The 18,054-nt window shown below is 36.6% G+C and overlaps 1 protein-coding gene across 5 annotated transcripts in view; it reads right to left on the reverse strand.

Annotated features, from left to right (window-relative positions):
* Positions 1–723: 723 nt before the first annotated feature.
* Positions 724–18,054, reverse strand: part of PDE1A (phosphodiesterase 1A) — a 389,378-nt gene continuing 372,047 nt past the window's right edge. For all 5 annotated transcript variants that reach the window (XM_073019855.1, XM_073019854.1, XM_038001881.2 and 2 more), the window contains 2 exons: positions 7,934–8,047; positions 724–3,426 (listed from right to left, as the gene is read on the reverse strand). In XM_073019855.1, coding sequence (XP_072875956.1) covers positions 7,977–8,047 — 71 coding nt within the window. In that variant the 3' untranslated portion in view covers positions 724–3,426; positions 7,934–7,976. The remainder of the gene's footprint in view (positions 3,427–7,933; positions 8,048–18,054) is intronic.

An 18,054-nucleotide genomic window follows, 5' to 3' on the forward strand; every position in this document is an offset into this window, starting at 1 on the left:
TTTTACATCTTGTTCTGAAATTCATTGGCTTCATAGAGACACAGCCTAAGGTTTCACACATATCATGTCAGTTATTCTTATTTCAATTAATTGAGACTCACTGGGTCTTCACCTTGACTCAACACTCTTTGCTTCTTTATTCTTCTCTGGTGTTGCCGTATTCACATTGCTCTTCTTCACAGAGCTTTTCCTTCTGCTGTGCTTCTGCCCAGCCCCATGTGGATGTTGTAGAAAGAAAACAAGGTGTTGGAGAAACATAGAACCAAATCCAATGTGGAGTCTGCCAATGGAGACCTGTATGGCCTTGGACAAAGCTTTTTCTCTGAGACTTGGTTTCCTTTGTTCATACCGACACCACTTTACTGCATTATTGTGAGGATTTGAGATAATATTGTTAAGCATTTACATGGAGGGCATACATGGAAAATAGGCAATGTTTATAAACTTTTGTTTTTATTTGTTAAATGCCAACTGATGCACCACTTAGTCTTGAAAGCTCTGAAGACAGAAGCAGTTTTTTACCTCCTCAAATATACATAGGTGCATTTTATTTGCAACTCCTTACATTTTTATGTGGCATTTTAGTTATTATGTATAACTTATAGTCTGTGTCGATTATCTCCTTTATACGACTTGAAATTTCTAGAGGAAAGGTTTCCATATTCATATATGCACCATGCTTCCAGCCAGGAGCTTATGAATAATAGGTATAATAATAAGCAATTCAATCAGTATTTCTTTAATGGAGCAAAAAGCACTTTCTTACAAAACTCCTATCAATTTTTAAGTTGGTCTCCTTTGGGTTTCCCCCAATTTCTCCAACTTTTCAATGCCCCACTAAATTGAATTACATAAAATGCCAGATGTTTCACAAAGGTTTCCGTCACACATGATTTATTTAGCAATCACATGTAATAAGAAATACAGAAAAATACAGCATAATAAAAACACAAGAATTGTAGGTTGTCATGTTAAAAATTAAATAAAAGAGGTTTTGGTTAAATGAAAAGGCATAAAAACTCCAAGATATATGTGTTGGGAAGCTGAGGTTAAAAATGCAAAGCAGTACATTCAAGGCGCAGCAGCCTAACCTATCAATCCCTCTCTTCAGATGGGCTCAATAGTAATGTTTGCAGAAAGGACAGGCACAGATAACCTCCACTCTGACTTTCTACGAATTGGTGGTAAGTGGTAGCTGTCTTACAGAGAGGAAAACAAAGGAAGAAATATAAAAGCTTAAAAGAAAAAAAAAAGAGAAGGAGGGAGTGTAAGCAGATAGAAAGAGAGAGATTAGGAAAATAAGTACAGCAGCAGCATGACAATTCCTCTGAAGGAGTAAAACTTTTTTTTCTTTTTTCTTTTTTTTTTTTTTGCACTCTCTCTGGAAGTTTGGTCACAGTGCTTTATAAGTCGCATAACCTGGGAAATTAGGTTAAAGCCCATATACAGAAATTGATGAATTCTTTATATTCCTCTACTTTTTAGTAATAAGGTCTTATAGATCTTAAATATTGATAGAAACAAAATGGATATGCCTCCTATGACATTTAAGAAGTAGTATTTCTATTTACTTCTTTGAGAGATTCTATAGCTTTACTGAAAGACAACTGGCTCAAATAGGAACAATAGTAATTACACTCCCCAGATAGATTCTATTTTAAACGCACAGTATTTTCTAGCTGATAAATAGCTTGCTTTAAAAAGACATTAAAAGCGGTAGTTACAGTCTCTCTATAAATAGAAATAAAAAGTCCATTTGAAAGGACAAAAAGTAACCTTGATGTACATATCTATAAATGTTTTTCCCAGCACATTATAGATCAATCTTACTGCTTACATTTAAAATATCAATTACATTATAATGTTTATGATACAATTCAATTATTTAGCTGTGTTTTGCACAAGATTCAGGTGACACTAAAGCCAAGGATCTATTCACAGAACAATTAAAAGCATTTTATACAGCCTACATCCAAATATATCTTAAATTACAATGATGCATACTAACTATGCATATAGAATATGGCTTACACATTAAAAGAGATCTAAGTTGTGAGTTATAAAATCTCACCACTTAGGCTTAAAAGCTTCCGATTGTACCCTTTTCTAAAATATTGCTTAACATAGTGGAACCCAGGAAGGAAGCAGGTGCAGCAGAAATCTCGTTAGGATGGATGGATCTTCCTTCGCATGATTTAACTGATGGCTACTCTTGATTCTTTCCAGCCAATTTTTACCTTTCACAAAGATAAATTCACTGAAGCTCACAATCATTGCAATGCTTGTACAGTGAAAAGTTACAACATCTAATTGTGCTTGACCTTTCTTGTCAGATAACACATAAAGGTAGTTTTTCAGCTTTGAGCAAAGGAAAGGGTTTGCACATGCTCAGGCAAAACATGACAAGGAAGCAGGGCCTCTGAGGGCTGCAGTTTGTTTCTGTGTAGTAAAATATAAAAATCACGTCAAATAATGTTATCTGTACAGAAAAGTGTGGGTTTTCATTTTCATAGACATTTTTGAACACACACACACACACACACATTCTTGTCCATTATCTCTTGGCTGGTAAAATATTTTGTTACATCCTGATGGGATAAACATCCCACTGGCAAATTTCATTTTCCATTCTAGTGTCTGTCTCCACCAATGGCTGATGGTCTTGTTATCATGAACTGTAGATAGCATGTGACTTACTTGTAACCACACCCATGGAGGTAATGCATTCGTGCTTTGAAACCATGGGGCTGGACGCAGGCTTGTACACGGGTTCAGAGGAAGGTTTCGCTGCCATTTCCCAGTATGAGAGTTTACAAACGCAGTTTTCATCAGGCCACCTAGCTGGGGATCTAATGCTCCACTGTTGGATTGTAGCATTGCTCTGATGCTTCAACCAGCTCCTCAGCATCCCGCCTGTCATTTCGTTCCCATGCATTTAAAATAAGAAGGACAATCTAAATACTCTATTCCCCAGCACAGCAAAAAATTTTTTTCCATAATGTTGTTTTTGCTTCCTTTTATTTAAGACCTTGAAAAATTTATAGTTATAGCACTCTGTGTAAGACAGTGCAAGGAAGTAAATTTTGAAATATCTCATCTTCTGCACATGCATTGCACAGTCATTATGACAGGGTAAAGGCAAGAAAAATTAAAAACTGTCTGACTTTTGTTTCAAAAATTCCTCTGGCTTGATTGAAGAAGGCCAAATTGTGGAGGGAAAAAAATGGCACAAGCACTGGCCAAAAACTCTGATAAAAACTTGAGTGTATTTATTTGACCAGAGTTGCTAGCTCAAAATTTATGTTCTTCTTCATTCCTTGTATAGGAGTCCATTAAAATGGCCCAATCCAATTCTACGTTGAAAGAGGAGCTATAGCTTTGTGGAAAGTTGAGAATTTAGGATGTTTTCATGCTGTTTTCATTGTCCTGAAATAAAATCCAAATGAAAATGTAGATCAGAGAAGGAAGAGTGGGGAGTGGTTGGGCACATGCTCGTCAAAGAGTACACAATTTCAGTTAGATAGGAGGAATCAGTTCAAGAGGTCTACTGGAAAACATGGTTACTGTAGTTAAAAACCAATGCATCTTATTCTTGAAAACTGCTGCTAAGAGATTTTAAATGTTCTCCCCACAAAAACAGATGAGCACGTGAAGTAATGTTAATCACATATGTTAATCATATGTTAATCAGCTTGATTTAGCCATTCCACAATTTCAAAAAAACATGTTCACACCATTTTTATTTGTGAATTTAAAAATAAATAAATAAAAATAAAAGAAAACATAGAAACTGAAGGTCATCACTTAGTCACACACAGGTATCAATTACTGTGTGGCAATTCACATTGCACTTTATATACCTTGTCAAAAATAAGGGATTTCTTTTTCTTTTTTTCTTTTTTTTGTGAGACAAAGTCTGGGTCTGTCGCCCAGGCTGGAATGCAGTAGTGCCATCTCAGCTCACTGCAAGCTCTGCCTCCCTGGTTCATGATACACTCCTGCCTCAGCCTCCCAAGCAGCTGAGACTACAGGCACCTGACACCACGCCCGGCTAAGTTTTTGTATTTTCAGGAGAGACAGGATTTCACCATGTTAGCCAGGATGGTCCCAATCTCCTGACCTTGTGATCTGCCCGCCTTGGCCTCCCAAAGTACTGGGATTACAGGGATGAGCCACCATGCCCGGCCTGCTTTCTTTATCTACTATCTTTCTAATAGAGAGTGGTTTTATATCAGTTGGAATTTCTCTTCCTATTTCTGCTCTGGGTGTGTGTGCATGTGTTTGTATATGTGTGTGTTCAATTCCAGCAAAAACTGGTTCTCTAGATCAGATAGGTATATGGGCCTGGCAGGCAGTGTAAATGAGTTAAGTGGGCCAGTGTGAGTGTAAAACAACTAGACTCACAGGGACCATAGTCAACTAAAGAACATAAGCCCTGCCTAAAGACATTCCAAAAGATATTTTAAATCAGTGTGAAAGCCCAGGCAAGTCTACTGACTAAATACAGCCCACAAATCATCAATTTTTGATCTCTTATTGTATAGCACACAATGTTAAAGACTAGGCAATGGTCACGATAGGGAACGCTATCCTCCCAGTGCATAACAGGTCTGACAGTGGCTTGCTTTTGAAATGCCAGAATTTCCTGACATATCTTTCAAGAAAGATCATGTGATAAATGATATGCCATTAGCTTTTTAAATAACAAAGCAGCCTGGGATTATACATCCAACCATTCTATTTTATTTCCTTTAATAAACAAAAACATAAAAGAAAAATTTAACCAAAACAAAACACTTTCATGGACTAAAATCTCTTAGAAATGATGGCAAAATTTTACAACAATGTGAAAAGTAGATTTCAAGGGCTTTTTTCTTGTCCTAAGTGTAGTGTTGCACATTGATTTATGAAATCTCAACACGGCACAGATTTAATTAGAGCTCAATATTTTCTGGGAAAGTGCCTCACAGTGGCACCTACACATTGAGAGCAAAATAGGCAATGGCTTTCAGAGACATGGCCAGGCTGCTGTAACATCTATACTTTCTGTGATGGCAGCCAGCAAAGGATTAGCTATCAGTCACAAAGAAGGTGTGCTAAATTTGCAACAGAAACCTTGCAAGCCAATTCTGACCCTCAGACATATTTTTTCTTGTCCACAAAGCATTTCAAAAAACTTTGAGCCAACAGGAAAAATTGGAAGAGTTTACATTAAGAATCTTTCTTAACCACTAGAAACAGCTGGCAACACTGGGCCCTTGCTCTTTCAGAGTAAAAATCTGTCAGAGCCAGAGAGTGGCTGACTGTAGCCTTCAGATTGGGGGTGCTGTGTCCTCTCTGTTTCCAGGACTGATCACTGCCTGCTGTCTCCCAGACACCATGCCTGAGTCACAGTTGCCAATTGTCACCACTCTTGTTGTTTTTAGACCTTGCCCATTTCCCTCATTTAAAGGACCTATTTGTTTTTGAAGCTATGTGAATTTCTGTCTGAAGTTTGAGTAAAGATATTCCAACAATTAAACTTTGCACCAATTAACTTTGAGATAATTCCTTTAACATATATTGTAGGACTGTATCAACTCAGTTGCAGCAGAATTCTATTGAATTGGGGTTTTTTTAGTTGAAAAATGTAAAAAGGGGCCGGGTGCAGTGGCTCATGCTCGCGCCTGTAATCCTAGCACTTTGGGAGGCCGAGGCAGGCATATTGCCTGAGCTCAGGAGTTTGAGACCAGCCTGGGCAACACGGCGAAACCCCGTCTCTACTAAAGTACAAAAAAATTAGCCAGGAGTGGCGGCGTGTACCTGTAGTCCCAGCTTCTTGCGGGACTGAGGCAGGAGAATTGCTTGAACCTGGGAGGCAGAGGTTGCAGTGAGCTGAGATCGCGCAACTGCACTCCAGCCTGGGCAACAGAGCAAGATTCGGTCTCCAAAAAAAAAAAAGAAGGAAAAAGAAAAATGCAAAAAGGTACTTCATTAACTGCTAACTGAATCTCATCAAAACCTTTTCTGATGAAATGCCAGACTCTTACTTACAGATATACATTTATACACACACACACACACACACACATATAGATATACATATGGATGCATATAAATTGCCTTAGGTATTTTCATAAAATGAACAGTTATTTTTACAAATGTATTGGTAACCTGTCATCTACACACAATTTTTGGAAAATTTTCATAAATATTTAAGATCCATTATCATAAATGTCTAGGAAATGCTGATCCTAAAGTTTTGTTTTGATGCTATGTGATGTATACTGGCTTGAATATGACCTGTAGGAAAAATTCTTAATTTTGTTTTACTTGGTTTTATAAAGATACACATTTGCCAACAAAACCCTTTGTGACTTAAAACATCTATAAATATTCTGCTGAATTAGTTTTCCCTAAAATATACCTCCGGGGCTTCACGGTGTATCATGAGGACATAAGGAGTCTTCTAAAATGATCATGGGCTCTCGAGGTGATAAATTTATAGTCTGGATAGACAGTAGGGGGAGGAACTGATGTAGCATATAAAACAATATATTTGTTAAAGATAGAGAGGGGTTTTCATTGCTGAATAGTCACTTTGAACTTGATTTCTTTCCAAGCTTTATATACAAAATAGGGATCACACTCACTAACTCTGGAATTGTTGAGAAGATTCAGTGAGATAATATATACAAGATGTTCACCACAGTGCCTGACACTTTATTGTTGCTACTAATGAAACTATTCTTATGAATAAAAGACAGTTTTACAACTAACTGTCTTTGTAACTCAAGAATATTGAGGAAGAAATTATTTTAAAAGTGAATCACGTTTTAGCACTTTCACATCTAAAGTAACAGCTGTGGAACTAATAGCAAAATCTGTAAGGTTTGGAATGGTACCCTCAGCATTTTCTCTTGCCCCAACCCACCACCCCAACAACAGGATGTGTTATAACACTTGGATTTTGTTCTTTACTTCTTCTTATTTTTAGTAGATATTAAGACATCTCCATTGTAAATACACATCCCTCCTTTCTAACTGCCCATATCTCCGCCATCGGTTCAAGACAAATGAGTTCTCAATTTTAGTGGACAGAAATATCAACAGACTGGCTTATCAAAAATTCAAATTTTCAAGGCATCACTCCCAGAGTTAATAATTTGATAGACTGAAAACAAGCCCTAGAAGCTGAATTTTTAAAAAGAGAACCATAAATGCACATGTTCACAGATTTGAAAGAACATGATATTTGCTTTATAATATGTACTTGCTTTGTTTTAATTACTGGATATAAACATATTTTTACATATAATAAAACAAGAAATCAGTCTAAAACACTTATATTTCCTACATGACATGGAAAAAGCAATGAGGATTAAACATTCCCATGAACTTATTTATTATTATTATTTTGAGATGGAGTCTTGCACCGTCACCCTGGCTGGAGTATAGTGGCCTGATCTCAGTTCACTGCAACCTCTGCCTCCCAGGTTCAAGTGAGTCTCCTGCCTCAGTCTCCCAAGTAGCTGGGATTACAGGTGCCTGCCACCACACCCAGCTAATTTTTTTTGTATTTTTAGTAGAGACAGGATTTCACTATGTTGGCCAGGCCCATCTCAAACTCCTGACCTTGTGGTTCGCCTGCCTTGGCCTCGAAAAGTGCTGGGATCACAAGTGTGAGTCACCGCGCCCAGCCATTTTTAAAATTATTTTTAAAGAATGAAAATTTCAGTCCCAGTAAATATAATTTTTGTTGATTAACAAATTAAGAACTCTTTGAAAAGGTAAATATTTAAAGTTTACCTGTTAAGATTTTGTCTCAAAGGATTAATAGAGATTTTAAAAAAAAATCTAAGAAGGCATTTAAATAAGATAATTTCATCTCTAATGGTATTCTGCAAACCATTTATTTTAGAAGTTAAGTTTCTTGTCTATAAAATAAAATTACCTCTCATGTTTAAAATGACAGAAGTCTTTAAGGTGTTTCAGGCCTATGAATGTGTCTCATGTTTTTCTTCAGCATTTACTAGGTCTTCTGAGTTCTTATGAAGATCAGGTTCACCTAAAAACATAAGGAAACAAAACCAAAACAAAACAAAATAAAGCTTTGGAAAAAACTAATAACATTGGGAGACTGAAGAACTTTGTAAAATGTTGAAGACTGAATTTTACGATGGATTTTGTGGCACATGTTTTCAAAGATACCAAACACTGTCCTTTCAGCCTGTGGATCTACATTGTTTAACAAGCTGTCTTCTGTTGGTTACATAACTTTCTCAAGCTGTGATTTAATCTGAGAATACAGAAATAAAATAGATGAAACATGTTTAAACATCTATTAAATCTCATGTAAAAAATCATTTTTTTTCCTGAATATTTTTTAATTGGAACAAATTTCTTTAACTAAACCTTCTAATGATCAATGTGTTTTACCACACATTGCTTAGTTGCTATGAATTTTTTAAAATGAGTATGAAAGGATAGTAGTGTTTAAGATACAATCTGTCAAGACAAACTAATCTTGGAATCACTCAGTTTCCATATAAACTTTGAAGAAAAATAAAATATTAGCATGGAAAAATCTTTCAACATATCTGGAGAGTTGTAGAGAATCTATGAAAATAGAAGTATAAAGCAAAATGTTTAGATAAAAGAGTCTTATTACATAAGTAACAAAGTAAACAAAATAAACAGAAATTAATTTTTGAGTCAGTTACTTGAAATATCTTAATAGTTCAGGAAATAGTCATATACAATGGAAAGTTCTTTCTGTCTGAAGTTTGAGTAGATATTCTAACAATTAAACTTTGCGCCAATTAACTTTGTTATAATTCCTTTAACATGTATTGTAGGATTGTATCAACTCAGTTGCAGCAGATTTTTGTTGAGGTTATGCAACTAGCGGACATACAGAATTTATCAGGTGCTATTACAAAGCAATTTTGTCTTTAAAATATGGAGGGTGGGGACTTATCTTCTCAGCCAAGATAAAAATGTCAGGTAGTCTCATTACTTTCCTGATCATTCTTAGAGAACTAAAAACATCCTGTGATCACATTAAGTTGCCAAAGTCTCAAATCAGACAATAGAAGGTCTGGTCTCATGTAATATACATCGTCAAACAAAGATAAGACTCCTTTCCCACCTTGGGTTTGTTACAGAACCCAAAAATGGTGCATGTGTGTGGAGCGGGGTGGGGTGTGTATGGTTGATGTTTCTCTCATTTCTTCTTTGCTGTCTCTCCACTGGCTACTTTGGACTCCTGAGCAGGGGAGAGAAGAAGGCTAAGAGGAGTAGCAGTGTTGTAGGATGGCTTTTCACTCACTAGACCTGGCAGGCATTTACAGCTGCCTTTATTTTCTTATAAGAAGCACACTCATGGGCTCTTAACAGACTTCTTGCCAAGGACCATGGCTTTTTACCAGGTTGGTAAGACCCATGAATCTCTGGTTTCTTTACAATGTCCACAGCTCCTGGAAATTTGTTGGTACATTTCCAGCTTCTGTCTGCTGAGGTCCCGTCACCCTTCCAAATGTGGGTGGGTACATTTGGTTCACATGACACACTCTTGAGGCATTTGTTTTCACGAATGACTGGAAGAAAAGCTGAAACCTACACAGCCGTCTCTCTTTTGGCTCACCTGCCAACACTTAACTCTTTAGATCTCTCAGGTAGGAACTAGATTCCATTCCCAATATCTTCTTAACTTCAATCTCCCCAAGGGTCTTGGTGAAGTTCTCCTCCCTTGATTTGAGGTGAAGAAGGAAGCATTTCTACACTTTTCCCAATAGCAGATAAGTTTTTAAAGAAATCCTCTTCATAAATCTTTTTTTCGAGCTCAGTAACCTGACCCTTTCATTTGTTTGAATTGGGAAAGGGTTTTATGCATCTTATTACTGAGTTATGAATCTTCTTTGAAATTCTTATCTCAAAAATCAGGTTTTTTTCTGACATTTATCATGTTAGAGTCTTGGCTTAAACTTCGGATTTAATGTTCTGTTACTTAAGACTAGATTAGAACAGAACAAAACAGTCTAGAATAGAACAGAACACAGTAAAAAGAACAGACTGAATTATGAGAAAGGAATAAAAGTAATCAACTAATTCACTGATTCTCAAAATTTTTTAGAGAACTTTTTATAATGGATAAAGGACACTAAGGCCATCCACCACCAAAGTATTTATCTTATTTCTAGTGGATAAAGAAATCAGCAGTAATAAATGAGTAAAAGAAAAACGAAGAAAGTAATCAAATGGTAACAAGGCAGCAATTATAAAAAATAACAAATCCCCAAATGATACACATATTATACCCAATAATAATTCTGTACATGTGATTAGCAACAGTTAAAAACTATGATGAACTCATGATAAGAGTTTTGTAGCACTGAAGAAGGGTCTTCTTGAAAACTAAAATTCCAGCTCTTTTCAGGGATAGACACACAATTGCTAAGGAATTTCATGACAGCCAGATAGTAGAGTCCTCAGCAAATCCAAATTACATTACTTCTAATTGACAAATCTTTAGTTGTAGAAGCCTTTACAATTAACTTGGGCAATAATACTTGTTAGTGACCCTTAGTATGTCATAAAAAAGGAAGTCATATTATTCTGACATATCATTTTCCCACAAAGAGGAAATAATTTGGATTTTCAATCCGTTAAATATCACCTAAGATGACCTTTATGGCCCAAGAGTGTACCATATAAAGGCGTTGAGAAACATCCATATACCAAGGCTCCAAACGGTTTTGAATCGTAGGCCCCTCTTGTAGTCTGGTGAAACCTATGGCCAGCTTTTCAAAGTAAAATTTATAAATAAAATAAAATATATATGATTACTATGAATTCTAATCAAAATACAGTTATCAACATATTTACGTAAACCTAGTGATGTGCTATAGTATTATATATGCTTCTTTATTAATGCTTTAAATTAAAAGATCTAATTGAAGGTCTACTATCTGTTTTGAAATAATGATATCAAATGATACTTCAAGGTTGCTACACTAAATGTAAGTGTATAATAAATATATAATAAATAAATAGATATATAGTTCTATTGATGACAAAAATACCATAAATGTTGATGTATATTCTTTCCTACAAATGAAGGAAATGATAAATTTCAGTTAAAGACTAGTAAAAAGAAATCCCTCTCTAAGTATTCTGACCCTCCCTATATAACCCTGCATTAAAACTTGATCTAGTCTAACTTCATTTTTCAGGCAAGAAATAGGCCCAGAATAATCAGTTGACTTTCTACAATGCAGATTATAAATAGATAACCTGAAGTCAAAACGGTTGGCTTTTAATTCACTGATACTTCAAGAAGACCAGTAATGTGACCTTTGAATTTCATTTTACTGAAAGGGTTTGCAAGGTCATATATATATATATATAAAGCTGCTCATTAGGAATGAATGCAAGTGACCTGCTCAAAGAAATTGCATATAAACTTGTTTGTCGGCCAGGAAAAAGAGTGAAAATAAAGGAACATCAATAATTCTGTTCATTTCAAAGAGTTTTAGGTGTTCATCTCAACCAGTTTCAAAAGTTCAAGTCTAACAAAAGTAATTTGTAAAATGATAAGAAATATTATGGGTTTGCTTTGTAAATAGAGTCTCAATTCTTCAAGGAGCAGTGAGGGGATAGTTGTTATAGGAGAGACACTTACCAAAACCAACAGAAATCCTCTAAATTTAGCTAATCTAGGCTTTTAGATTGCAATTTGAGCTCACTTTTCCCATATTAGAATCATAATGTGTTAGACTCCTGGTGCTGTAAATAACACTTGCAGGGAATTACAACAAACACACTATCAAGTGGATATTAGAGACTTTTGTTCTCCAGTCACGGTCTCACTATCTGAGAAATAACCTGTTAGGATAAATTATTATACAATTGAAAATATGACAATAATAATCAATACTTTGTGAATACCTACTAGGTTACAGACACTATTCTAAGTGCTTCACTCACCTCACTTGCCTGAATCCTCTCTGCAAATTTGTTATTATTATTTGAGACGAAATTTTGCTGTTGCTGTCCAGGCTGGAGTGCAATGGCGTGATCTCAGCCCACTGCAACCTCAGTCTCCTGGGTTCAAGCAATTCTCCTGCTTCAGCCTCCCTAGTAGCTGGGACTATAGGTATCCACCACCACGCTCAGCTAATTTTTTTTTTGGTTTTGTTTTTTTTTTTTTTTGTATTTTTCATAGAGATGAGTTTCACTTGTTGGCCAAGCTGGCCTTGAACTCCTGACCTTCAGGTGATCCACCTGCCTTGGCCTCCCAAAGTGCTGGAATTACATGTGTGAGCCACCACACCTGGCCTCCCTCACAGCAACCGTATAAAGTAAGGTTAAACAATTGTGGAAGCCGAGACATAGCTTGAAAGCTATCTGCCCAAAGTCTTAAAGTCAGCAAGTGGCTGGATCCCTCTGAAAAAGGACAACCAGAATATTGGCCTCTAGTTTGACTGTTTCCCAAGCTACAATCACGAGTAACCTACCCTCACCATTTCTGCCATATTCATATGCCACCTATCCTCTCACTTACCTAATATTTTTCTTTAAATAGACTTTAAATTCACTCTTTTAAAAAATTAGTTTTGCTCTCAATAGTAATTTTCCTACCACAGAAATAAATTTGTTGTTCTTTTGGCATTTTTCTAATACCTCAAATCCATAATTAAAAGATCATTTCTCATGTAGATATAAAAAAATGATTTAATAGCTTATTTTGCACTCCCTATTTTTGACTTACCTAGCCCAACAATCCCTGCATGTGAGTAGGAAAATCATTGTTATGATTTTCATTTTAGGGATGAGAAAGTCATGATTAGAGGGGTAACTGACTCTTCCAAGGCACCATAGCCTAGGTGAATTTGGGAGACAGCATCACAAGCTTTTCCTCAGAGCAATGCCCTGGTTAATTTTTTCAATTTAACAGCAATAGTAAATGGTGTTTGAAATATACTTACCACAGATTTGGTTTGTGCAGTCTTTTCAACAGAAATACTAGCTCTGAGTAACACTGCATTCTTATTTCTTCATGAGAAGAATATTATCTTTGCTATGTATAACAGTATTTCCTTAAGCAGACATGTCTCTAAGTTGCTTCAGTTTTACTTTTAGACCATTTATATAGTTTACGTTGCAGATAACTAGAATAAATTGGTGATCAAAGATTAAAGTTACAGTCATTGGAGAAATGTAATGTAGGATAAATCAGATATTCTGATTTTAATTGGTGTTCTAGCACCCATATAATGTAGTTTGCCTTACATGCTGGGAAAAAGAAATCTGTTTTAATTCCAGGGGAAATACTTTCCCTATTTTTTTCCTCTTAATTTTAATGTATTTGGAGAAGAAGCAGTTGTATGTGTTCTTTTACTTCGCAGTATGCATGAAGGCAACAGTAAGATAAGAGAGGACCGCACACTAGGCAGAAGAAAAAGAAGACTGTGAAAACAAAATTCCACTTAATTCCCAAATACGCTAGCTCCAATCCTGTAAAATTAAAGAAAGTAATACCTTAAAGTGTTACATAAGATACAAGTCAAGAAATAGGTAAATTATGTATTGGTTCACTAAAGAAAAACAAAAACATCTGATTTTGAGGAAAATACAGCAATTTACTTTAGCAAGATTTAGACTTACACCCAATGCAGATGTGCTAGGCATCTTGATATGTAGAGACTTTCACAGGTGATCTATGGAAAATGAAAATTTTATATGTATATTCATCTGCAAATCAGTGAAATTATACTCCACTTGGGGCAGCTAATACCTTATCAAATAGCCAGAAATCTTAGTGCTTAAGTTACACTGAAAGAGTTTAACAATGTAGGAGGTAGTCGAATTGGCTCCTTGAAAGAGTTGTCTAAAATTGGGTCTAAAGGTTGTATATATTTTCTTGGCACACAGGTAGGAGTATGCTCTTAGTGAAGGGATGAGGAGGTATAGTGGAGTCTGAGCAAAGGCAGGAGGTTGAAAAGAAAAATGATATATGCCAGGAAAGGAATGAAGCCCAGTTGAGAAAACTACCGTGAGCTCCTACCCACTGGTTAAAGCAGTTATTTCTCCATAAGAGTGTCATTCTTTTAGAGGAAGGCTCAGATACCTATTAAAATGTTATTATTCCTAGAAGGGAACTTTGTGACTGAATTGCAGATCTTCTTAAAAGAAAGCAGGGTCTGAGAGCAGGGAGATGATAAGAATGTACGGGCATTAATTGAAGGTAGAGAAGATGGTGGTGGCAATGGAGAGAGCAGCTCTGGAGTGGTGAAGTTAAGACCATTCAAATCACACTTTATCTCTTGTAAAGAGTGGCAGGAATCAGCCATGGAAATGCTCAGATTTGGCTCTTAGAGGCAAGCTGATGTGGAAGGCAACATGGGGCTGCTCTAATTTCTCAATTAGGATGAAAAATGGAATGAAAATTGAGTCTGATGTTGGAGATACTGAAGGGTAGGAGATTCAGAGGCAGGTAAGGGATGAGAAATTACATAAAGGGTACAATGTACACTATTAGGATGATGGCTGTACTTGAGTGTGAGAGATGTGCCAAAAATTCACATATTCTTTATCTTTGTAAATAGGACAAATTAACTATAGAATATTGATTTTAACTATCTACCTAAGTGAGTTTCAAAAGCTAGAATTTGGAAAAAATAATTTGTAAAATGATGCAAACATTTTGGCTTTCCTTTAAGTACTCTGAATAAACTATTCTGGTTGATTGAGTTTTCTTTGTAAAGCTGGATGAAGAAAACAAACAAACAATAACAACAACAGCAGAAAACAAACCTCAATTGCCTTTAGTAAAAATGTCAATACATAAATCCATTTCTGTGCCTGAATGGAGAATGCTGAATATGATTGAATTTGTTCTGATGATGACAATCATGTAAAAACAAAAACAAAAAACTCTGAGGTGCATTGTTCTAAACATAAACCATTAATTCTCTCCTATACATGTGCACTAGATATATACCTGCCAAATAAACATGTATCATTCATCTTTATCTTGAAAGGCTCTAGGAAGCTGATATGGTTTGGCTGTGTCCCCACCCATATCTCACCTTGAACTTAATAATCCCCACGTGTCAACGGCAGGGCCAGGTGAAGATAATTGAATCATGGGGGCAGTTTCCCCATACTGTTCTCATGGTAGTGAATAAGTCACGCGAGATCTGATGGTTTAATAAACGGGAGTTCCCGTGCCTCTTTCCTCTCTTGCCTGCTGCCATGTAAGCCACACCTTTGCTTCTCCTTTGCCTTCCGCGGTGATTGTGATGCCTCCTCAGCCATGTGGAGCTGTGAGTCCATTAAACCTCTTTCTTTTATAAATTACCCAGTCTCAAGTACGTCTTTATTAGCAGTGTGAGAACAGACTACTACAGAAATCATTTAAAAATCAATTCTTAAATTTTCTGGTTTGTTACCATTATCAATTTACAAGTTAAATACTATTACTGACAAATTATTTTGCAAGTTGCTCAGCTTTAAGAATGTCAGAAAAAAAAAAAAAAACAATAAGGCATTCTTATTATAAAATTTTACCACTTATCCAAAATCACTCACCTCTAATTTTTCATTGTTCTGAGCTCTTTTTTTTAAAATGGGCCCAAACATGAATATAAAAAATATGTCAAATTTTAAATTTTTTTTTTTTTTTTTTTTTTTTTTTTTAAGATAGGGTCTCAATCTGGTCACCCAGGCTAGAGGGCAGTGGTGCTATCATGGCTCTCTGCAGCCTCCACCTCCTGGGCTCAGGTGATCCTCCCAACTTCAGACTCCCAAGTAGCTGGAACCACACAAGCACGCCACCATGCCTAGGTACTGTTTTATACTTTTTGTGGAGATGGGGTTTCGTCATGTTGCCCAGGCTGGTCTTGAACTCCTGGACTCAAGCAATCTGCTCACCTCAGCCTCCAAAAGTGTTGGCATTACAGGCATGAGCCACCATATCCAGCTGGGAAATTGCTAAATATGGACTAGATATATACATGTAGGATAAGCATGTATCATTCATCTTTATCATGAATGGCTGTAGGAAATTGATATGGTTTGGCTGTGTCCCCACCTATATCTCACCTTGAACTATAATAATCCCCACTTCAGTCGGGTGCAGTGGCTCACGCCTGTAATCCCAGCACTTTGTGGGGCTGAGGTGGGTGGATCACCTGAGGCTGGGAGTTCGAGACCAGCCTGACCAACATGGAGAAACCCCGTCTCTACTAAAAATACAGAAAATTAGCTGGGCGTCGTGGCACATGCCTGTAATCCCAGTTACTTAGGGATCAATTCTGAGGCAGGAGAATTGCTTGAACCCGGGAGGCAGATGTTGCCAGTGAGCCAAGATCACGCCATTGCACTCCAGCCTGGGCAAAAAGAGAGAAACTCCGTCTCAATAATCATCATCATCATCATCATCATCATCATCCCCATGTGTCAAGGGCGGGACCAGGTGAAGATAATTGAATCATGGTTGCAGTTTCTCCCATGCTGTTCTCGGGGTGGTGAATAAGTCTCATGAGATCTGATGGTTTTATAAATGGGAGCTCCCCTGCACAAGCTCTCTTGCCTGCCGCCATGTAAGCCATGACTTTGCCATGATTGTGAGGCCTCAACAGCCATATCAATAATCTGTCTATATGTATTTTAGCATAAAGTGTTACTATAGCTCAAATTATTTAATCCTAAATTATCTGTACAGGAAATTGCATAAGAACATAACTTAGTAAGGAGGAATAACTTAAGTTTATAATTATTAAGAACAATATTAGTAGCAACAGTAAAAACAATAGTAAACATTCAGAAAATGCTTACCATGTACCAAGCACTGTGCATAGTGCTTCACATATTTTATCATCTTATCCTTTCAACATTTTTTTTTTACCCAAAGTCATATACCATCTAAGTGACAGAGCTGGGCTTTCAACCCCAGAACTATGAATTTTATTACTAAGTTGAAGAGTTTGGTAACGCAGTGCTAAGGCCTTGACTCAAACGGGAAAGTACTACTGATTGGAAAGGGCAGTAGCATTCTTAGTCATCTGGAAAAGTACAGCAGTGACGTTTCCAGTTGGGAAACGTGGAGTAAACATGACATTTTTCATCTTCCTTCTCTGACAAGCTGCTAGGATTTGAAATTCAGTTCTTCAGGGGTGGCTGGGTAGTGTGGTAGTAAGAAGTGTGAGCAGCATTTGTAAGAAATAAGATTCTCTTTTTATTACTATTATCTGCGATAAACCCAGCAGTAGAAGACAAGCTAAAAAGAATCCAGTAGCAAGGCCTGCACAAGTCCTATACCCGTGGGGATTTCAAAGTAAAGGGCTGCTAATACCATAAAGGAGAAATAATAGACATTGGGACTCCAAGAATAATGAGAAGTTATTTTATTTAAAATCCAGGATAAATATATAACTGAAGTATCTATGCTTAAAAAATCAAAAGATGTAGAGGAGCACAAACCTTGTTATCATTTTTGTTTTGATGGATTTATTTCATTATTCTTATTTTTTTTTAATTTTTTTTATTTTTTTGAGACGGAGTCTTGCTCTGTCACCCAGGCTGGAGTGCAATGGTGCAATCTCGGCTCACTGCAACCTCCAGCTCCTGGGTTCAAGCGATTCTCCCGGCTCAGCTTTCCCAGTAGCTGAGATTACAGGCACAAGCCACCATGTCTGGCTAATTTTTGTATTTTTAGTAGAGACAGGGTTTCACCATGTTGGCCAGGCTGGTCTCAAACTCCTGACCTCAGGTGATCTGCCTGCCTTGGCCTTCCAAAGTGCTGGGATTATAGGTGTGAGCCACCGCGCCAGGCCTATTTTGATGAATTGTGACTTTCCAACCTGCAACACCATGGCTAAGCATCCATTGTAGATCTTAAAGATCTCAAATTGTGCACACTTTGCATATTCAAATGTAACAAGAGCTATGAACTGTTTCTAATCTAGAGACTACAAATATCACAAGTTTCTATAGACTCTAAGACCCAATTTTAGTGTTTATAATCAACAAACTTTTCAATGGAGAGGGCACTTTTTTGTGTGAGTTTCC

The sequence above is a fragment of the Chlorocebus sabaeus genome, chromosome 10 (assembly GCF_047675955.1).
Source record: "Chlorocebus sabaeus isolate Y175 chromosome 10, mChlSab1.0.hap1, whole genome shotgun sequence".
Lineage (NCBI taxonomy): Eukaryota > Metazoa > Chordata > Mammalia > Primates > Cercopithecidae > Chlorocebus > Chlorocebus sabaeus.